The sequence below is a fragment of the Ceratotherium simum genome, chromosome 6 (genome assembly GCF_057802395.1).
Source record: "Ceratotherium simum simum isolate JZ-2026a chromosome 6, ASM5780239v1, whole genome shotgun sequence".
NCBI classification, from domain to species: Eukaryota; Metazoa; Chordata; class Mammalia; order Perissodactyla; family Rhinocerotidae; genus Ceratotherium; species Ceratotherium simum.
This window is the reverse complement of record NC_141905.1, coordinates 37,221,461-37,245,460: the sequence shown is the minus strand read 5'-3', so window position 1 is coordinate 37,245,460 and position 24,000 is coordinate 37,221,461. Positions and strand designations below refer to the sequence as shown.

The following is a 24,000-nucleotide window of genomic DNA, read 5'->3' as shown; positions in this document are numbered from 1 at the left end:
CTCCCTTCTCACCTCCTCCTTCCACTATGAAGTTTCCATCCATTAAGTCTCTTCTTTACATTGTTTCAAGAGTATAGCACCGAGATGAGGAAAAGCTCGGTTTAGCAGCTTTTTTCCAAAAGCCAAACCATTCACATGTATGGACTTCATAAACATTTCTTGATGTTGCTCTTTTTTTAAGGTAGGTACAAAGATAAGTACCTTTATATTGCTAAACCTCTTACCCTTGACAAATCAATTTCAAGGGACCTTTTTACTAACCAGTGAAATAATCTTCTGCTTTAAAAAGCACAATTTATAATATTTTAAAGTAAAATACTGGTAGGTATTCTGGGATAAGATAGTAGGTACAGGGCTACAACTCCTTCACTTCACACTGACCACGGAGACAAACTGTAGGTCCATACAGAAAGAAAATGAAGTATAAGAAAAGCAGCTACAATGGTCCCTTAAAAGAAATTCCTATAATTACAAAGTTTGAAAAATATTTGAGCAGAGGGTTTGAACGAATAATTTCAGATTAATGTGTCACTTTCATTCAGAGTGTCTAACAACTAAATTAAAGGTACCATTACTCAAAATTTAAGTCTATTCAAGTAAGTAGAATTATTGCCTAGGTCAACAGCCAAAAATATCAATCAAATTAAAAAAAATAAAGATCCTACCTTCTTTAGATGTTTCTATGACACATTAGTTTTTATATCCCACAATTCCCAATCACTACTTTTCACCAAGGGTTAACATCTGACTCATCAACAGATTAGTTCTTTACTATAAGGGGATGGGGGAGCAATAGCAACTGAGAAGAAATTGCCATTCAAAACCCACAACATAAAACAGGATTTAAATGGTGCAAGAGAAAAGAGATTTTGACTTTCAACAACAACAAAAAAATCTCCTCCTCCTTTGAAGTAAAAATTATTTAATGATCTTATATTGCTGAATGCCAAATGAAATTACATTAAAAATTAATTAAGCCCTTGCTCAAACTATTTGCAACCTAAATTATACCTTTTGAAGAAATTCCCTTATCTTGTCAATGTCTTTCCCAGCATAAATATGCCACAGAGCACCAGGTATTTCACTTGAGTCCTTCAATCGTTTTCTTAAAATGTCATCCAAATCTTCTTCCTCAAATTTCTTGAGTATTCCTGAAACAGGAGAATATTTTCAAATTGGTCAGTAATGACTACCAGAAAGCGAGGTCTCCTAAAATTGATCTATCAGAGCAGCAAAGTGCCTGAGTAGATCAGGACTCTTAAAGAGGAGATAAACCCAGTTGTATATCAAAACTGTTAGAACTGCAAGAACAGAGATCACTAACCCTGTGTAATGGGGGACAGAGTAACCCTAACTTTCTCAGTTCAGTTCGTTTGTTTTCTGCAAACTAAGGCATAGGAAATAAAAAAATCAAGGGTTTCTACTCAAACTTAACTTTCCTCCTTTTCGAAGAGGGTGGTCCTAACAATGATTTGTACTCATATAGCATTTCATAACTTACAAAGGTCTCTCATGACCACTGTTAATTAGGTGGCCTCAAACTACTTAGTAAGGTAGGTAAGGATCATAACCTCTATTTTATATCTGAGCAAATAGGTTCAGTGAGGTGAAGGGATTTGTTCAGTACCATGACTAATGATTGGTAGAGCAGAATGTCTTCTGACTAATTCCTAAGAGATCTCATATATTATTATTGGTTAATCTGTAATCAAATCCAAATGCTTCATGTGCTGTGGTTTTGAGGAAACATCAGGCCATTTCTTCTAAAATACTGACAAACCAGAAACTGTACATATATATGTATGTACAGAAAAAAAATATTAACTGTGGTTATCTCTGAGTGAAGTACGTAGGAAGGTCTTCTTTTGCAAATTCCTGATGTCACTACAGCAACCATTTTAAAGAAATATTCTTTTAAGAGAAAAAGAAATCTATTGCCTGCTACAAAGAATACATCAGATGTTTCCTAATTTGTGACTATAAATTTTTATCTTTAAAGTTGACTGCAAGGATTTCTTAATTCAAACATTTATTAAGTGTTTACAACGTGCTGTCCTAGAATGTTGGGGATTAGAGTTAAGAAACACCCAGTCAACACCTCACAGAGTAAAAGAGGGTATTAATAAATGGAGGCAAATAAACAAGAATATCATATGAGTAACAAAGGGTACACAGAGTGGTTCAGTTCTCAAATGTTATCTGTGTTACCTATGTTTAAAATGTTATCTTTAAAAATGACAGTTGTTTCTTAACAAAATTAAAAGTTGGCAACCTTAGATTGGTTTTCTAATTTTTTTCTTTAAATTCTACTGCTCTGTGAATTTAAAAAGCGGGGAAGTGGAGGCATCATAAGAAACTGGTTGCTAGAGTAGAGAAAGTTTTTCTTTAATGAAGACCTGTCGGGGAAGATGACAATCTGAGTTACACTTTGAAAGATGAACACAGGAATTTGCCAGGAAGTCAAGAAGGTGGAAGAGCCACTGGTGGAGGAAAAAGCATGTGCTTGAAGAAGGTCAGTATATCTTGATGTGTTTTAAGTATTATTATAACCCTAAAATATTCCTTTTTTGGGGACTACCTATAAAAAGTGGCAGAAGCTTTACATAAAGACAGCCAAAGAATTAAAACGCTGATGAATGTTTTCTCAAGACCAAATATTATGCTACAAATGAGGGATGGGAGGTGTGCAGGAACAAATATGAATAAGAAAGTTCCAGCATGTAAGGACATGAAAGAATAGTAGAGGAGAAATGCAGGTGTAACCTCTGTATTGTGGAGTAAGTGCTATAGGGAATGATTTGAACAAAGTACAACGAGGTATAAGAGAGATAATTAACTCCGCAGCATCACAGGCTTTCAAAGGATAAGTAATTTGAACCATAGGTCACAGCATAGGTCACACACTTCTGTGCTAGAGCTGGGACTACAAATCAAGTGTGTCTGACTCTCAAATCCTTGGGAGTTGGGGAGGCAGAGTTTTTATCTACTACAATCAATAGTGTCAGTTAAGGGAGCTGAGAAACAATATAAAAATGAGTCTCTATAGTTTTGGGGGAATTTAGGTTGTGTATTATACACAAAAGTAGAGTGACTGCTATAATGAACCCCCACATCCTCAGCACCTAGTCACCACGCTGTAGATGCTCTAGATATAGAATTGGTGATCTAAGTGGTGGCTGGAAGTCTTGAATAGAATATTTCAGAGTAAGTGCATGTAAACTAGAAAAGGTAGAGAATAAAGTCTGTAACTCCATAAGGTGACAAGAACCAGGGGAGTAGTGTCATAGAAGCCAAGGCCAGTATTTGAAGAGGCAGTGATTAATAGTGCCATTTATTATACAGGGGGCAAGTAATAAAAGGGCCAGAAAGAAACCACTGAATTACCCAATTGTAACCGTCAGTGAGAGCCATAGCAAAAGCAATTTCAGGGGGTGGCAGGCATAAAGGCCAACCTGTACTGAGTCGAAATGTGAAAGGGAAGTGAAAGAGACAACAAAGAATTTGTTATGAGGGCAGGAGCAATACGATGGTGGCAAGGAAGACAAGGTTTGAAAGAGGTTTTAGTCTAGAGTCTGCTCCTACTCTGAAGAAGCCAGTGGAGAGGGAGAGTTTAAAGAACTATGTCTATGAAGAAGGAAATAACAGATGGAACAAGGTTTCAGAAAGAAATCCAGAGGATGGACTCTAAAACCTATACACTGGATAGAAAGATGATTTCCACTTAGGAGAAAAGGTCCCTTTTCTCTGATACCGGAGAGGAAAAAGGAATACTGCTTGTGGCACAAACCACATCTTAATCATTTTCAAAGCCCCAGGACCTAGTTTCTATTCTTCAGTAAATGTTCATATGTGAGCTTAACAGTTTATTTTCATAAACACAATATTTAATGATAGGAAAGGAGCAAATAAATAAAAATATTCATTTTTAAAATTAAAATTCCTATTATATTAAAAAAAGACAGGTAAATTAATCATTCTTCAAGTAACAAAGATTAGAATATTCCTATATCCATTGCAATTCTTTTTGGAATCTCTGCTGGTAACTCAGAGGCTGACATTCCGGATAATACTAATGTGTGTAGTTATTCAACTATTAATCCAAAGACCATTATTCTTTAAGTTTTTTTTACCTGCTTTCGAGAGAACGCCATTTCCTTTTGCTATGCCAACATAGACTAGAATATTTACAACATCAGAAACTTCAACATGGAGATTTGTTGTTCCTATATCATGATCTTTAGCAGCAGCTACACCTGTGTGTAAAATAAAATTTTACTTGACAGTATACTTTACACATCTCCTATATTCCCCCCCAAATCAACTGTGAGGAAAATTGTTAATTGTAATTTGAGTTTTAGTCTTACTGTTCCAAAACCTGCCCCAAATCCATGAAACATCCCCAAAAATCAAATTAATAGAAAATGTAAATATTTTGCAAGGAATTAGCAGGTACTTGACCATACATTGGCTATTAATTCCTAATATACTAGTAGATACAGAAAAAGATTTCAATGGAATATTACAAGAACATACTTAGTAGAACCTAAAAATCATTAGACAATTTATCTTTGGATAGAAGTTAGTTAAAATTCCATATAATTTGAAACCGATAAAAAAGCAAATATATACCTACCATAGGCACTACACAACCTGGGTCCTAGATCGGGGCGTACAAAAAATCCTGGCAAATGAGAGGCCAAATTGAATTTTCCTTCTGGATTACAATATTCTGGCAATGGCAGGCTTTTTAAAAGATCTTCATATCTAAAGAATAATAACTGCATTGACTTCTTTGGAATAAAGATTTACATTCTTAAATGCTTTCAAATATATAATTTTCAAGTTGTTAAAAACATGACAACCTTTCCTTGAGGCCTTTGACAGGTAACACTTTCCTTGCCTTCATTCCCAGTTAAATGAATGTGTAACACATGGGCAAGCATAGAACAGAAGTGATACTGACTAAAATTGCAATTTTCCTTCCCTAATCACAGCAAATTAAAGGTGCCAAGAGAAGAGAAGTCTCAAACTGGGCCTTATATCTTGTCACATGAGCATTCTTTCCTTCACTGTCCTAACCTAAAGACTTTACCCTGCTGAGACTAGAGATTCAGTTTTGTTTTTATTTATTTATTTTTAATTGAGGACGAAAATGCCTAAAAGTCACATTTGTAGTTCCTTATCCTAATTCTGGGCATAATCTCAGCTCAATTTCAAAAAGCCAAGAGTCAAAATAGAAAGTTTCGAAAGATATACCTTGCTGGCATCATTGTCTTGAAGTCTTCTCCAGAAGGGCAATCTTTCAATTTTAAAACAACTGTTTCTCCACTTTTCGTTTTTTGCCGTTCTATAAAGAATGCAGTTAATTACTAAAAAGGTAATCGCTGCCTTTTAATTTTTATTAACATTTGGAGAGAAAGGAAGAAATGTAAAATGAATGAATGATTCGATTGTCATACAGTAGGTACACTTAATGAATGACTGCTTATTGACTTTTATTTCTTATGTACTTATGTAGTATTAAGACTTTTGTTCTTTATGCACGTAGATATTTGTAATGTCACAAAAAATTATTTTAAAAAATCTCTACAATTGTTATTAAAATTACAGTCTTACATTTTTACTTTTAATTTTTCAAAGTATTTTACATAAATTATTTAATTCAATTTTCAAAGGTTTATGGGGTTGCCAAAAATATTCCCCATATGGTATAAGGAAACAGCATAAATGACTTCTTTATGGTCAAAAGAAATTAGGGGTGGAACCAGGAATAGGACTCAGTCTCTTCTTTCCAAGTATTTGTTTCTTTTTATTAGACAACAAAATAAAACAGAAGTTTCAAAGACTAAAAATCTGTTAAGCCATATTTGCAATTTATCATTTTTGGGGTATATGTTCAAGAAAACAGTAAAACAAATAAACAAAGAACAACCTACTTGAAACTTCTTCAAAACCATCCCAGAATTCCTTAACATTGGCATTTGAAATAATGCTGTCTTTGCAGTTCAGGAGATCAGCTTGGTGGTCTCCAAAATCAAGACTAATTGATTCTGCCTTCCACAAGATAGTGTTCATTTTCTTATGCACACCAGAAACCACTGCAGGCTTATAAATAAGTAAATAGATAGATAAATAAAAGTTAAAAGGTATATAGACACTTCGAAAATTTAATTTTACATGCAAATACAACAAATGGATAACACACTAAGTTTCAGGACTAATGATAAATTGTGAAAATAAAAAAGGCTATTAAAAATAATCCCTAACCTGGAAAGAGGTTCACAATGTATCATCGAAGGAGAAAACCTGATGAGAGAATGCCATGTAGAGGACATTGCCATTTTTGAAAATAAAAATTAAAATGTGTAGTAATTTTCAGGAAAGAAGTCTGAAAGGCTATTATAAAAATTTCATTTCTAGGCAGTATAAAGATGGATTTTTTTTGGTTGCTTTATTTACAGTCTAATTTTTATAGAGGGAACATAACCTATTTATATATTTGTACACGTGATATATATAATAAGATTTTAAATACATACAGTCCTTGAGATTAAAACATAATTTAGATACATTCTGAGTTTGTATCACTTAAACCACATTCTCTACGTCCACATACATAGATCGTGATAAATAAAAATATTAAACAACCAGGCATAGTAACATTAAATTTCAAGCCTAATGACTGATTCCCTGAAGTGAATCTCTCCTTTGAAATCATGAGTTCAAATTCCCTCAAGGCTCTCTAACCCAAAAACCAACAACTGAAGATTTATTGCTTCTAAAACTCCAATACTGATGTAAAAAAACCTCTAAGGCAATCTGATGTATTTTTCTGTTTTTTTTTAAATTCCTTTATTACAAATGAAGTAAAAGTCTGAGATATAGAGAACACAGCAAGTTGTGACAAGCCTTTTTCCTAAAAGATGATATTTATGAAGTACTCAAACTTCATAAGATTAAACTTTGGGAACCATAACAGCAGGAATAACCTCTAGCTAGGGTTCTTATCACAAAAGATTTTTCAAAAGAAAAGAAAAAAAATAAAACAACAACAAAACCACCCTAAAGTCTGGTTAACTGCTTGGGTGACTCCATTAAACTTCCTTTCAATAGGCTAATAATATATCTAACTATTAAAACACGTTCAGCTATTAGATAATTAACTATTGCCAGCAATTAACATTAATTCCCAGGCCTTATTATGCCTATCCAATAGTACTCCTATCCAGCCCTATGCCACTCTTTCTTATGATAACCAGAAACTTGGGAAAAGATTTTAAAAAATGATAGAGGCAAGTTAATTAGTATATTAAAGTACTCTGAAGCAGAATTCTTAGACCATCATCATCATTATCTTCTTGACATACCGAAAGCCTTCCTAATTTGACTCCTTGCCTCTGGTCTTATTCCTCTCTAATTCAACTTCCAATCTGCTTTGCTGTCAGTTATTTTATTTTTTTATTTTCTTTCTTTATTTTTTTTGTGAGGAAGATCGGCCCTGAGCTAACATCTGTCAATCCTCCTCTTTTTTTTTGCTGAGGAAGACTGGGCCTGGGCTAACATCCATGCCCATCTTCCTCCATTTTATATGGGAGGCCGCCACAGCACGGCTTGCCAAGCGGTGCGTTGGTGCATGCCCAGGATCCAACCCGGCCAACGCCGGGCCGCCGCAGCGGAGAGCGCCCACTTAACCACTTAACCACTTGCGCCACCAGGCCGGCCCCTGCTGTCAGTTATTTTAAAATGTAAATCTGATTACTTTGATTCCTCAATTAAAACTATCATCTACAGGATAAAGTTCAAATTCCTTAGCATGATATGTAAAGTCCTTCATAATCATAACCCTAACCACCTCATTTCCCCACCATTACCCCACAGAACTCTTACTTATGTTCCAGAGAAACGAAACTACTGAACAGTTCCCCAAACACCTGATGCCTTTTGTTTACCTCCAACCTCTTGTCCATCTAGAAAAATTTCACTTAACCTCTGTGGCATCAATTCAGACTAGCCATTTTGAATACGTACTCTAGCTTAGTCATTCTTTCTTTTGGGTTTCCATAGCACCTTGAACAAATTTCTTAGAATATTTAACATATATATAAAAACATTTATTCAAGCCCACACAAAATTAAGTGGTCTAAATTGTGACCCAGCAATGGCATTGGGGCTTCAAGGAGAGCCAACCAAAGAAATATATACTTAATATTGTACATATGAAATGAACAGGTGTGTATTTTTTCTGGGGAGAGAGGAACCAACCTTTCATCAAATTTTGAAAAGGATTAGTGATCTAAAAAGATTTCAAACCATTGTACTAAAACAGTTCTTACTCATTTTTATATAACTTACTCATTTTTATATCTTTACTAGCCAGCACAAAGACTGGATTTTATTAGGTGCTCAATAAGTATGCTGACTGAAGAAAGTGAAATAAAATACCAATGATGTTTTCCAGAAAGCAAGAAAAAAACTGAACATAAGACTAAGTCATGAAAATTCTTAATTCTGTTCATAATTTGTGCGTTAATGTAGTAAACTGCCATCTGAAATGTGTATCAATTATTCTCAAATAAAATTAAATAATGGAGTTTATCATTCAAGATTTGCTAAACTAACATATAAATAAATGTCCTATGGATAAACATTAAAGGAAAAAACAACTACATTGTCAGCAGTTCAAGAAAAATGCTTCTAGAATTAACATTTTAATAGTAGATATAAGTCTGTTAACTGGGCTATACAAATGTAAAAAAAGAAAGGAGGTACCAAACTTTGTAAATATATGGCTTTATTAAGTCTGTTGACTGATAGATCAAAAATATAACACCAAATAAACAGTGCTTCCCTGGTTAATTCATATAAATCTGGCCAAAAAATAAGAATTCAGAAATAATCATCCTGGTCACCTTTCCGGTATTTTGATATCTTACTTCCACCCCAAATGTGATATGTACTATCTTTCCGCTTTCGTTCTATCCCTAAGGAGAGAACCATTTTGCCTATTCAACCAGCTTCAGTTCCTCTAACAATGTACTAAAATCACCTTAAAATACTCACTCGTCCATGTTTCCAAAACTCTTTGAAAAGCTTCCAATTATTGATATTTTTATAGTCCTTAAGCCAAAGAATATGCTTCTCACAGATCCAAGAATGTGGAATATCACTGTACAATTTATTGTTTTCATCCATGGCAGATTTTCTGCTTTCTTTAGGTTCTTCTTTAAGCTCTTGTTTCACATTTATCTTAGAGGCTTTATTTGGCGGAATTTTGTTTTCAACAACTGAAGCAATTATGTCATCAAGAATGTTTGGCATAGTCCTTCCACTTTTACCACTCTATTAGGGAAAAAAATTATATTTTGAGAGGAAGTGTATACATTTTTAAACTTTCACTTTGATTTACTACTAACATAGCAAACAACCAACACAATATACCTGCCTTCAAGAATATGTAATTGTCAGTGGATATGGATGTCTAGTCCCTACGCTGTCCTTGACAGGTGGGAACCAGAAGTTTGGTGGTCTCCACGTGAGAAACTGCCAGGTCTGCAGAAACTAGAAGTGTGGGTTTCCTACCTTTTATATTGTTTTAGGACTAGGGCAGAGGAGACAGATAGGTGGAATCTCCCATATACTTTTAAAAGCCACTAAAAATTTGTGCCTATCTATGCAATTACTCTGTTTTTATTTTTCTCAGGTGAATAATTAAAGCAAAAATTGGTTTCTGAATATTTTAAGTAACAAAACATTCACTTCCATATGTTTTCTTCCCCCATTAGATAAATGGTTTTCAAATTCTGAAGGAGTATCTTAGGGCTGTTCTGGCACCAAAATGCCTCTCCCCCAACCTTTTTCACCTGGAATGAGAACAAAATCTCCAGTTTTTAAGTTATGAGACTTATATCATGTAGTTCACAGCCAAGTCTCCAAATCGTCTAAATTTAAGGTCCATATGAAAGCCAAAAATCAAGCATCTCACTCACTGGGGTTCCCATCGAATACACTGGTGCAAAGGCAATGCCAGCATCTGTAGAACCCACACGTAGCTTGCCAGCTGTTGTGGTCAGCAAATCCCGTAAAGTTGAGCCTTGTTCATTATTCTGGGACACAGGAGGTGATGTTCTGCTGTTTGGAGAATCAGGGTTGTCTTGTTCTCTCTCTTCTTTAATTTGCTTTTCAAGGGCAAAGTCTTTGTTTTCTGAAATAAATCATTTTACAAAACTCAAGTGAAATTAAGCACGCTGCTAAAGTGTACATAAAACTGGCACCCTACATTTTATAGTGAGAGGGAAAAACTGTAGCACTAAGGATTTATTCACCTGAACAAACACCAAAGGATGGGTTAGATCCTTCAAAATGGAGTCAAATTGTTTGAATATGAAAAGGCCTTCCTCAATATCTTAGACATGTAGCTGAGTTTGTACCTGTCACAAATGAAAAATGCTATAACTAAGAGAGGGAGAAAGTATAAGTAAGTTACAAATCTATTGCTCTGGTGGCTTTATTGATATGCTTATCCACAAATGATTCTGTAACTAATTTTGATGCAATCACAGGGAGGTAAGCTCCTAATAAGACAAATGTTTTCTTGAACCTAAGCCATAATGCAAGCAAAAGACAGAACTGTTCTAAGTGAATAGTACATTACTGTATAACAGTATATTGTTGGTTATATTATAATCCTCTGTTACAAACTTAGATAATTAATTATATTTACCTTTTTTTTCCTCTCTGGCCTTTTGCTCTGCAAGATCTGCTAACCAGTGCAGTGGTGATTGGGATTCTGGAGGAGTTAACTTGCTGTCTGTGCTTATATCACTCCCTGGGCTGCTGCCGCCATTACTCTCAGACTTCTGAGGGGTATTTTGCTGCTGAGACTCGGGCATGCACAGAGAAATTTTATTACTGTGATTAAGAACATTCTGTAAAACCTACAAGGGTAGAACAATTGAATTTTTAAAATACTATCTCTTCAGTTATTCAGAGTTAAAAGTAGTAGTTATATTGATGCAGTAACATGGAAAACATAATTTACAAAACACAAGATCTAAACTGGATTTCAAATATCAAAGCTAATTAATTTAACCATACATTTTATTTGAGTGATTAGAGATGTTTTACTCACTTGAGACACACCATTCATTGTAGGAAAATTTCCAACTTGTATATTCTGTTTGTTAGTACAATGACAATGGGATTTAATACCATATTTTTCTCTAAGAGTGTGCATCGCATCTAGAAGATCTGTCAAAACTATAAAATATAATAGTGGTTAATAAGAAGGTTACCACTACCTGTTAAGATTACAAAATTTTTTCCTGTTTTTCTTGTGGAGGCTTTCTTGTGTCTTTTTACTTTTCTTCCCATTTTTACGTCATTCCTTCCAACTATTTCAGGTTTGATCATTCAACCAAATTCATGTCCTCTATTCTTTTCAGTCTTACCTCTATTATTAAAAATTCACTATGCTCACAAAAAGTAGAATAACCTTTCATTATAAATCTAGTAAGCTTTTTCATTACACTTTAGTTTTCCTCTTCTAAAATGGTTCCTCAGGCTTTCTTCGTCACTGAGTTGGGCATGTCTTGCTAGTTTTAATATATAGATTCTAAGAACTGAGCAAGAACAATTCAAGATTAGATAAACTTTACCTCTCCATTCTATTATACTCTTACACGCTCCTAAATAATCTGAGCAACCAAGAGCTGTTACACTGTTAAGTAAATACTGTATATTTATACTTACCAGAACCAGGTATAATTTGAGTTGGCATTAAATGTTTGTGATCATGAGGCTGTCCCTTCACACACTTCATCCAAGCATACAGTTCTTTATCTGTAAGATTATAACATACATACTTTTATATCAGTTATGGTTTTGCTATTATAAAATTAATGGCTTGTATATAAAGAGGTTAATAATTATATAACATATCAATAGTAGGCTTCAAATGTTTGGTTCTTAAAAAAAATAAGACAGTTGCACCATTCTGAGAATTTTATAAAAACAGGATACAAAATTGATATGTTAGCCTTTTCTAAAATGACCATTCTTTATTATCCTTAATGTATTAGTCATCTCTATTGTCCTTCTCTGATTTTAGCTTCTCTGTAGCTTATATCTCTTAGCTATTTTCTGTGCCAATTTTTGTCTGATCTTACGTTAGACTGATACAAGTTTGAGGCTGTTGCTAACTTACTTTCCTTTTATGCTTCAAAGACATGTAGAAGAACTGTCACAAGACATATGAAAAAGCCTCCACTTTACAGATAGTATTTAATTGCTATTATTGACTCACAAGGCTCCACACCTAGAGTCGTAAACATATTAAGGCATAGCATGGGTCATATCATACACAGAAAAAATATTCAATACCTTGATCTCAAAGAGATCTTTCTCTATAAATTTAATGACATAGCTACTATGACCTGGCTATAAGACCTTCATAAAGGCCACTAAGCTCATTAAATTTAACAGGAAAAAAATCTACAACTATTGTTTTATGAAAAGTCTCAGACTAAATAAAATTCAAATCCAGTCTAAAACTGCTTTTCTTCAAAAGTTTTCTGACTTTCTGCTCCAAAGCCTACATAGTAACTTGTAAATGTTTTCTAACTGCTTACATTTTAGACACTTATGTTAATTACCACCATATAAAGCTATGAACTAGTTAATGTAAGTTTATTAAAATACTTAGCGAAATAAGGAGATATATAAAAAACAGAATATAACTCAAGGGATATAGGTTATGCCCCCCCGCAAAAAAAGATACAGTGACTGACTATACTTTCCAAATTAATAGTACAAGCATACCTTGTTTTATTATGCTTTGCAGATATCGTGTTTTTTACAAGACCCTCCACCAGCAAAAAGATTATGAGTCACTGAAGGCTCAGAAGATGGTTAGCAATAAATTATTTTTATTTATTTATTTGTTTGTTTGTTTGTTTGTTTGTGAGGAAGATCAGCCCTGAGCTAATATCCACGCTAATCCTCCTCTTTTTGCTGAGGAAGACCGGCTCTGAGCTAACATCTATTGCCAATCCTCCTCCTTTTTTTCCCCCAAAGCCCCAGTAGATAGTTGTATGTCATAGTTGCACATCCTTCTAGTTGCTGTATGTGGGACGCGGCCTCAGCATGGCCGGAGAAGCCATGCCTCGGTGCGCGCCCAGGATCCGAACCCCAGCCGCCAGTAGCGGAGCTCGCGCACTTAATTGCTAAGCCACGGGGCCAGCCCGCAATAAATTGTTTTTAAATTAAAGTATATACATTGTTTTTAAACATAATGCTACTACACACTTAATAGACTACAGTATAGAGTAAACATAACTTTTAGACGCATTGGGAAACCAGAAATTTGTGTGACTTGCTTTATTGCGTAGTCTTGAACTGAACCCGCAATATCTCTGACGTATGCCTGTACTATGAAAATCAACAGCAATACAACTATTTCGGTTTATTATACATACCCTATCTTTTTCCAAAAAGGACTCATGCTTATATATATGCATACAATATAGCAAAATACAATTAATTCCTTTTTAATTAGGCAAAAGAAAAACAAAAATAATATGGAACCAGTAAAAAGGAATGTAAAATCCATGTCACGAAGTTTTATAACAGTGCAGCTAGTTCTATCAACTGAAAACATCCAAGTATATTTTTATGGTTTTGAAGATATTTAACTGCCTAAAATGCATTCCTTATGATGGTTTCATATTTTACTAATACTTACATATCTTTTGCATATCACAGAAACACCTAGTTGTAGATGTTTGGACATGCTTCCCCACTTGCTCAGGGCTCTTTACTAAGTGTTGAGTGTATAAGTAAAAGGGTTAGAAAGGGTGAGACTTGAGTAATCCTATCAGTGGAAAAGATACTGATGGCTAAAGTATGGTTCATCTATCTGATATACTATTCTGAAAAAGAGCTGCCTGAAATGAAAAATGACATTCATTGTTTTTAGACATCGAACAGTCTATCACTAAACATGATTTTACTTCTAAATAATTGCACAATTTGAATCCTCTCATTTCATTAAGACTTTACCCCAAACGGGCCGGCCCCGTGGCTTAGCGGTTGGGTGCGCGTGCTCCGCTGCTGGTGTCCCGGGGTTTGATCCCGGGCGCGCACCCACGCACCGCTTCTCCGGCCACGCTGGGGCCGCGTCCCACATGCAGCAACTAGAAGGATGTGCAGCTATGACATACAACTATCTACTGGGGCTTTGAGGGAAAAAATAAATCAATAAAATTATTAAAAAAAAAAAAAAAAAAGACTTTACCCCAAGCAACTCAATACTTTCGGGTTACCAGTATTAGTTAGCTACCTCCAAAACTGCCTTGGATAAACTTTTTAAAAAACATCTTTAGCGTGAGAAAAGGTACATTTAGTTACTTCCTTTTTAAACAATATTATCTCCAGCTGTATTAACATGCAGAACACTGTTTCTGTGCCATTTTATTTATCTAGAAATTGAAAATAATAGTTTTAAAGGCTGTTTCATATATAATAAAGACTTCATTCTCTAAGAACTAGAAGTAAATGGTACTAGTGGCAGCATATTCTTGAACATTTTGATTTGAACTTCATGGACCAATATTTAGAAAAATCAATTCATATTAGGAAGTATTAGATTGTTTACTTATGTGCATGACTGTGTAATTAACAGGTTGTAGAAGAGACTCCAGGATCCTACACATTGGAACCTGACAGCAGTAATGCCTAACCTAAATTTGGGCTACATTTAGAAACCATCTGCTTGAAATGATAGGGTGTATCTACTAAACAGGCTAAAAAGATACAGATGCAGTTTTATTCTAGAAAATCTGGCCATTTAATGAACTGTGGTTACTCCTCCTTTTAAAAACAAACTTCAGGGGCTGGCCTGGTGGTGTAGCAGTTAAGTGCGTGACCTCCGCTTCAGCGGCCCGAGGGTTCACAAGTTAGGATCCCGGGTGCTCACCAACACATCGCTTGTCAAGCCATGCTGTGGCGGCATCCCATATAAAGTAGAGGAAGATGGGCACGGATGTTAGCCCAGGGCCAATCTTCCTGAGCCAAAAGAGGAGGACTGGTATCGGATGTTAGCTCAGGGCTGACCTTCCTCACAGAAAACAAAAAAAGAAAACAACAAAAAAACTTCACAAAACTTCCTTAATGTAATATATTCATAATTAAGGAAGGTAGGAAAAAAAAAACACATACATATAATTTTCCAGACGAGTGATCCTAAATAAAATGAACATTACAAAAAATTTCAATTTATAAACCAACCTCTAGAACTCTTCCTTTCCTTTGCCTTGTAACAATCTAAGCAGACCACAAATCCACATTTTTGGCAGACCCAATGAATGTTAAACAACGTTGCTTCACATGCATCACACATCTCCCGGACTCCTCTCACTGCTCTTTTCCAGGCAATTTTGGCTGAAATACAGAAAAATAAAAATTTAAAGGCAAACATACTCTTTTCCACGCAATTTTCACTGAAATACACAAAAACAAAAATTTAAAGGCAAACCAAAAACTTTGAAGAATATATTAACTAAAGGTCAACAGCAGATTTCTTGAAGTAATTAGTAATTCTCTTCAGAAGATTTACTTACATCAATGGAGAGTTTCTCAGTCTTGGCACTTCTGACATTTTATTTTAAGGTTTTTTTTTTTTTTTTGTGAGGAAGATCAGCTCTGAGCGGACATCCATTGCCAATCCTCCTCTTTTTTGCTGAGGAAGATTGGCCCTGGGCTAACATCTGTACCCATCTTCCTCTACTTTATATGGGACACTGCCAAAGCATGGCTTGACAAGCGGTGTCTCGGTGCACGCCCGAGATCAGAACCTGCAAACCCTGGGCCGCTGAATCAGAGCGCACGCACTTAACTGCTGTGCCACCAGGCCGGGCCCATTTTTGACATTTTAGATTGAATAATTCTCTGTTGTTGGGGACAACTATCTTGCGCATTGTAGGATGGTTGGTGGCATCTCTGGCCTCCACCCATTAGATGCTAGTATTCTACCCTCCACCCCTACCTTTCAGCTATGCAACCAAAAATGTTTCCAATCATTGCCAAATGTCCCCTGGGGGACAAACCACTGATTTCAGGGAAGAGAAGGAAATAAGCTAACATTTAGAGCACCTAGTATGTTACATGCTTTACATAAGTAAGCATAATTAAGATAACTACTTTCTAAATAAATCTATGAGGTAGTTATCATTCCCATACAGCTAAGAAAGAAGTTGAGATTCAAACATAATAAGTCTATCTTCTAACTCAAAAGACTGTGATGAACCACACCAGATTAAAAACTTAAATAATTGAGATGGATTACATCTTTATATGGCAAATGCCAAAATTTCCCAATTTCGCATCCCAAGTGTCTTTATCATGCTAAATTATGTCATAATGGCAGAAATAGGAAAATGCTATTGTGATTTCACAAAATTGTTAATTCATTCAACTCGCCTCAATTGGAAAATATCTGTTACCTTAAGAGATACAGGTGCATTTCTACATAAAAAAATCGTCATTATCAAAATTAAAAGTCAACAAGACTAGGTAAGATTAGGGACTTCTCCCACAAATTAAACATACTTCATAGAAATTCTTAAAATGAAATTTGTACAGTTGCATGTTCTAAGTATTTAACTTCCTTACCATCCTTTTTCACCCAGGACAAAGCTGTTTTTTCAGATGTTACTAATTGACAGAACTTATCACCTATTATATCCAAGATGTATTTTGAAGTTTCTATGTCTAGTTCATCATCTTCACAATTTTCGTGTGTCCATAAACTCATAGCTTCATCATCATATTGGTCAGGAGAAGAGAAACCATCTATTCTAACCACTCCATTTTTACTAAATGACAATCTGAAATATTAAAACATAAAAGCATTAGATACCAAGATAGAAGTCTGGTTTTTTTTAAGCTGCAAATTTATAATTAATTTATATCTTTATATTACGTTATATATATAAATTATATTTACAATTACAAAACAAGAAAACGGGGTAGTCCATCATACACACACGCACCTTGATTATTAATTACATATACACCTTGATTATTAAATTTAACCAACTTAAATAACTCTCATAGTGTTACACAAATGGCAGTGATAAGCAGCACCAATTTTAGGTTATTTCAAGAAATAAGACTCTCCCTATCACTTATACTTAACTACTCAACTCCAATCAAATGAGAACTATGTCCAAGTGTTTGAAGAGGACAAGAGTTAAAATGTTGGCCAAATGCTGCCTAGAGCAATGCTGTTATTTTATACATAATCTAAATCAGGAAACTTTAAAGTCGAAAATGCCCTAAATCACACCTACGATTTTCACTGGGAGGATTAAGAAAATGCCAGGTACACATACACTTTTTTCATTAAGATAACACTTTATTAACGTGATTTAGAGGAACAAGGATGAAACTCTTAATAGTTTATTAGGAATCCAATTAGTGTGCTTACTTCGTATTAGCTTCTGATATCCAACTAATCTAACTACTCAATTCAGAGTAGTTTCGGGTAAATGGAAGGCAAAATGCCCATTCTCTTACTGACTGGAGGTTATTCCTCAATTATCCTTGTACTTACTCCTTTTACTCTCAAACAGGGGATATCAAAATTTCATTACAAGTCATTCTGTATTTTCCAAATGGACACCACCAATAATATTCCTTTTACCCCTTTCTCTCATACCTTTACCTTACCCTTTCCCTCTTTTTTCTAAACCAAATCTCTTCCTTTGTTATAACCCATCATCTTATTTCAGTTTTATGTTATCTCTACCTGAACATTTCTTTCCTTCAAATTTTCCCAAGATTTTCTTATCTCTTCAAACTTACTTTCCTTCTGATTCCTCTCTCACCTTTTCTGCACTTCTAGGTATACTACCTTCCATAACTATTCTTGGAAGTTGTCTGTCTTTTGAGGATTGTTGGCTAGAAAGACCATGAAGTAAATAAGAAATAGAATTTGTTCTGTTCCTACCAATACAGGCATAGCTCAGAGACAGATATTGTGGGGTGGGTTCCAGACCACCACAATAAAGTGACTATCACAATAAAATGATTCATACCAATTTTTTCGTTTCCCAGTGCATATAAAATTTATGTTTACATTATACTGTAGTCTATTAAGTGTGCAACAGCATTACATCTAAAAAAACAATGTGTATACCTTAATTTAAAAATAATTTATTGCTAAAAAATGCTAACCATCATCTGAGCCTTCAGCAACTCAACTTTTTTGCTGGTGGAGGGTCTTACAAAAAACACAATCTTTGTGAAACATGACAAAGCAAAGTGCAATAAAACGAGATACGCCTATACAACATATTTTTGGGTTCTTGGCCACAAGCACAGTATACTTGCCAGAGGAAAGTGTCTCCTAACTTCTTAGGAAGAAGATCATGATAATGATTAGGAAAATAATTGCAAAAAATAAAAACACTAATAGAACATTTTATATGTGCTTGGTACTACACTAAAGACTTTGTGTACTTTATCTCATTTAATCTTCATGAAACCTCTCTGAGGCAGGTACCAGTATAACTCACTCACATTATGCGGATGAGACAGGCATAGCTGTAGTCCTACTATAGTTGATCAAGTCGTAGGGGAACGAAAGAACAGTGCTGGGACTAAAACCAAAGAATGTCTGATTCTATAATCTGAGACATTAACTAGTCTCTACTGGCTGGGTTACCAAGCTATTCTTTAGTTGAATTCTTACAAGTCTATCTGATAAATTTTTAGTATTAAAGTATTACTTAGTAATATTAGTATTATAGTAGTATATAGGTTAATAACAACTTTAAATTGTTTTTATATTTAGTACAAAACCTGTGACGTGATACGGTACTAACAAATCCTTCTTATCATCTTATAACTCATATTTTTATAGCTACATATGTTTAACAAAAGTATGGGTATCCCAATATAATGCACTGATTTTGGTTTAATACTTAGATTGCTCAGTTAGATTTATAGACTATTTGTAATTGCTAGCTAATGTAGATATAAATGCAACATTGCTTTGGCCAAAGTATATAAATTCTTTTTTTTTTTAATAATTTTATTTGTTTATTTTTCCCCCAAAGCCCCAGTAGACAGTTGCATGTCATAGTTGCACATCCTTCTAGTTGCTGTATGTGGGACGTGGCCTCAGCATGGCCGGAGAAGCGGTGCGTCGGTGCGCGCCTGGGATCCGAACCCGGGCTGCCAGCAGTGGAGCGCGCACACTTAACCACTAAGCCACGGGGCCGGCCCAAAGTATATAAATTCTTAAAAAATCCTTAAATCAAACAAACTGCTGTTTCCAGTCATTTTCTAGAAAAAAACACTAACATTTTCTCATTAAAGAAGATTAAATATCTCAGAAGAGAAAGGCTATATGAACAGAAGTAGGAATGTGAATATGAATTTAGTCCGACAGCAACTGTTAAATTTAGCACAAAAGAAAGTTTAATATTCTTTTATACTGTTTCAGAAACAAAGAGGCTCAAAGACTCATTTCCCATCTCCAAAAGACACCCTCGGAATGATAGTATAATTTCCAATATTCGATAAACATACTTGCCCCCAATAACGTATTTTCACTTACCGCCTAAAGTAGTAAAATCTACAAAATACTGGTGAGTGACTTGGTTCTTCTCCTTTTTTACTCCGGATAAGTCTACACTCTCGGCACTTTTGCAAATTAGGCCCTATCTCACAGCAGGAGTCATCCTGTAAAAAGGATTCCCCAGTTTGCTTCAGCTTCTTGACTTTACGCCAATCTTTCAACACTGAACGAGGGATGCCAGCTGTAAAACCAGTAAGGAAAGTATTAGCAAGATTATACCTTTTTAGAAAGGTAAATAAAGATAAAAAATTCAAGTGAATTATACAGTCGTGACAATATATTAAGATTGTAGAAAAGCAGCAAAGAGTATAGTTCTAGGTACTCATTAATAACTAAAAAGTCCACAGCAGCATTTCTATTTACTTACTATTCTACTAACCAAACGAACTCTTATGTCAGTATGCTGGAAATGCAGAGCTAAGTAAATCTTCTAGCTGACTGAAATCTCTGCATATTAAATATTCACATTTGTATAATAGCAAACATGAGAATCATATGTCTTCCATGTAAATCTATAGCTAAAAATATAGACTTTCTACACAGAAATTTGGTATATGTAGGAGGAAGCTCTTTCAAGATCTACAGGAAGAACCTAAAGACCAAAAGTTTTAGAAACTACAGGCTAGTTTCAACATACTTATATTGTGTTGAAATACTTAATCTGACTCTCCAAGGTATGTGTGGCTCATCAGGAGAAGTAAGTGATTTATAATACCAATATTTGGGAGAAGAGGGGCTAAGATATTTCTCCTAATATCTCTCCCTTATTATAATGCCCTCCATTTGATATCAATATATTGATGGAAGCAGTATCTTTTAGCAAAATAAAAGGGTTTGAAGAAAGTAAAAGAAAAAAGCCAATATTAACTTGGCTGTCTTTTTTGATGGTATAAAGAAAAAAAGGGTATCAGCAAAGTCTAAAGAAAAAAAACTCAAAAGCACTATACAGCCTAACATTTGCAGGAAAAAAAATTAATTATTTCCTATACACCACTGTTCCATCATGTTTATTAACTTGAACTTAACTGTTGTAATAACAACAAATTGTTATAACAACAACAAATTGTTGTAATAACTATAGAGCAGGAAGAACTCAAAACATTACACACAAATTAAATTTTGCCTATTACATTTAAAAAAATATATTCATGCAAAAGCAACCTATGTTGGGACAAGCAGATACTTGTTGACTCTTAAAAAGTGTACTTATACTGCCCATATCAATATATCTATATGTCAGACATGAGATTTACACAGTTTGCTATTTCTGTCATGTTGAAAGAATAAATTCTATTTCCAACCCTTGTGTTTTCTAATCATGCCCATTTTATGGATCAGAGGCAATACAACTATTCTCCTCAGACTATATATTTCTTGCAGAAACATGTAGCAAAACTCTTGTCCTGAGCTCCCACTCTCACTTACCTGTTGACAGTGTACACAGTACAATTACAGCAAGATCCCACATCTTAACATAGGAAGTACTGTGTTTAAACTCCAGGGTGGCTCATTTAAAATTGGCTCAAGTTATGAAGCACTTTTAGGATTACTGTCTGGCTCTTTACATGTTCTCCCTCCTTCTATCTCTAACTTAGGGCAAGGAGCCATTTGGCTTAATCCACTAGAGAAATACTACATGTGCAAATATACCACTTGAGGAATAACAACATTTCCAGAAGACTTGTGTAAAAGGTCTGTTATTTCCTTCATTGTTTATTAGACAGTTTTCTCCTATGAACTGTATAAAAATTCAGAGCTTTTAGAAGTCAGAATGAACAATAGAAATGGTACACTGCTGATAAATTTTTATTTGGCATTTGTTACAGAAGAATAAACTAAATGCAATCTATTTCTATATTGACTAGAAAACAACTATTAACCAATATGCTTTTACATTCCAAATAATGGAACAGTTCAAAGAGTATGGATAACCATACCATTGAGAACAATTTAAATAGTATTATAATAAAGAACTGGACATTTCAAAGCAAATCTCAATCCTGTGACATAAAACAGACACTTAGAGCCTTTGTTTTTTTAAACGAATGAATGAATTACAAAGTCATGAAGGCCCAGGTCATATGGACAGTTTTTGATATTATAATTTTTGCTTCTAGAGCAGGCCACGCATGACTGTAGCTAACTCCTTTTATGAATTTTATTATAATAGTATTTGTACAATAAATAAAATTTCATCTTTCAATTCTATATATCCAATCTATTGGCAACATCTAAAATCTAAAAGTTTGAGATTAAGACACTTAGTAAACAAAAAATACCTAACTCAACAGTATTTCTATTTCCTTTATACCGTAAGAACCTTTTCAACCTTAGTTCTCTATTTAGAAGCAAATCTTCAAACAGATGCTCTAGCAACAGAAAACTAGGGAGGCAGAAAATAAGAGACAAATACATGCTAACTTTTAATCTCTGATATGCCATCACCTTAAAACATATTTTTTGAGATATAGAAATTAACTCTGATTATAGTTAAACCACTGGTTTTGTGTGTCATAGAACATACATATATATTTAAATTTGATTGGCAATTTCAGTTCATAAAATAAAATAATGTAAAAAATAATCACAGAAAAGCAGCCAACTTTTAATTATCAATAACAAAAGGCAGCAGATACGAAGACATTCCAAAACAGATAAAGCAAAATTTATTATACCTGGCTTTAGAATGTACTAAGAAACACACTATTACATATCTATTTGTGTATATATAAGTATACATGTATAATAGTGTATGTAATCAGATTATATTCTCTAAGTGCAGATTTAACTCACTCTTTTTGATTGACTATGACCGATGAGAACTCCAATGAACATAGAAGGATAGAGGTCATAGTTAATCCATGAGCAAGACAACCTACTCAGGTGTAGAAGTTAGACTTACGAACTCCCAATTTAGAGAACTCTTCTAGATAGCCTAGAACAAAGGCAAATCAACTCTGCCCACAATTAACAGACGGCATTTAATAGTCGCTTAATATTATTTTGGACTTGGGAATAAATGGGACTTAAAATACCCTCTCTGAAGCTACTGAGTTACTAAGTAGGGGAGATTTCATCAAATATCACAACTTGAGGGGAAAATATGCTGATTGCGGTCTTTGTCCCATTTAGCCTTAAAACGAAAATAGAATATGGACTTCATTAAGAGTTAATTTTATAAATTTAACTTCACAAGAGTTTTCTAAGTGTTAAAATCTGGAAGGTTCCCATCTCTGTTTTCTATAAATTTAACTCAAGTATTTGAATACCCAACACCAAAGGAATGTGATGTGAAACGGAAGAGAAACTATTGACCACCCTAAGCTTCGTAAGAATTCATTGGGGAAGTGAGCAGAACACATGAGAAAGAAAAAGCAACACTGTATATGATCCAATACTCAAATAAATAGCACACATCCTGTATCCTTCGTTGTGAATCTCCCTCTCTTTCTTTCTTCTGACTATATTTGCATTTCAGTCTGTCAGCCTCTCTGTCTCTAGTTGAGCTTGTTTTCCTTCGTTCTTTCACTTTCTGACTGTCCTTTTCTAGGATTCCATCCTCCTGTTTTTCTCTCCTTCACTTTGCCTCTGGTTTCCACACAGGCATGTGGGAAAACCTCATTCAGTGAAAAGGCCCAAGTAAGTGCCTTCAAGCATCCCAATTCTCATGAAAGAACTTCTTGAATGTCCGCATTGTCACAGATATCTCATATATTGTATGTGGATGAATACATGGATATAGTGAAACTATTAAGTGCTCTCTGCACTGTGCAACATACCTAAAAAGAAATAAGCAAACTGAGAAAAACTACTGCTAGAGTAAAAACATATAGAAACAGTTTATAGTGAATATTACTGGCAAGCATCACTTATTCTGCCCAGCTGTAGCCATAAACGAAATATAAACATTATCAATTTTTGAAACTTTTACTTATTATAGAAGTTCTTCTTGAATATAGAAACGAACACACAAAACCACAACATGGCCTCTCCCTCACCTGCTCCTCCCACTTTTATTTAACTTGTACCCATTGTTAAGGACTGCTTGAATGAGTAGCATTATTAGTTAAATAGAAGGTAATTTCAATAAGCTTTCAATTTTGTCACTAGATGAGAGAAGGGTGAGGTGAGGTATAGCCCACATCCATACTCCTCTGAAGTAATTCTCTTCTAAATATGTGACTTACAGAAAGTATATGTGAATAGGATTTCTTTTACAACCATATCTTGTTATAGGTAAATACCTAATATTAGAAATCTACTTTTGGTGTGATAGCTATAACTGTTATTTTGACAGTTGTTAGAAATGGTCAAAATTCTGAGTAACTACTAAATTACACACTAGATTTTTGCCAATATTA

General features: G+C 34.5%; 1 protein-coding gene across 9 annotated transcripts in view; it reads right to left on the bottom strand.

Annotated features, from left to right (window-relative positions):
• The window catches only part of JMJD1C (jumonji domain containing 1C), a 343,413-nt gene that overhangs the window by 8,815 nt on the left and 310,598 nt on the right, over positions 1-24,000 (bottom strand). For 5 of the 9 annotated variants that reach the window (XM_087432153.1, XM_014784919.2, XM_087432152.1 and 2 more), the window contains 13 exons: positions 19,619-19,820; positions 16,666-16,880; positions 15,283-15,435; positions 11,749-11,838; positions 11,129-11,256; positions 10,721-10,934; positions 9,987-10,201; positions 9,061-9,339; positions 5,937-6,105; positions 5,257-5,347; positions 4,634-4,764; positions 4,131-4,253; positions 1,012-1,151 (listed from right to left, as the gene is read on the bottom strand). In XM_087432153.1, the coding sequence (XP_087288279.1) occupies positions 1,012-1,151; positions 4,131-4,253; positions 4,634-4,764; positions 5,257-5,347; positions 5,937-6,105; positions 9,061-9,339; positions 9,987-10,201; positions 10,721-10,934; positions 11,129-11,256; positions 11,749-11,838; positions 15,283-15,435; positions 16,666-16,880; positions 19,619-19,820 (2,150 nt within the window). Of the gene's footprint in view, positions 1-1,011; positions 1,152-4,130; positions 4,254-4,633; positions 4,765-5,256; positions 5,348-5,936; positions 6,106-9,060; positions 9,340-9,986; positions 10,202-10,322; positions 10,428-10,720; positions 10,935-11,128; positions 11,257-11,748; positions 11,839-15,282; positions 15,436-16,665; positions 16,881-19,618; positions 19,821-24,000 lie in introns of those variants that run through there. The other 4 variants (XM_087432151.1, XM_087432149.1, XM_087432150.1 and 1 more) reach the window with 4 other exon arrangements.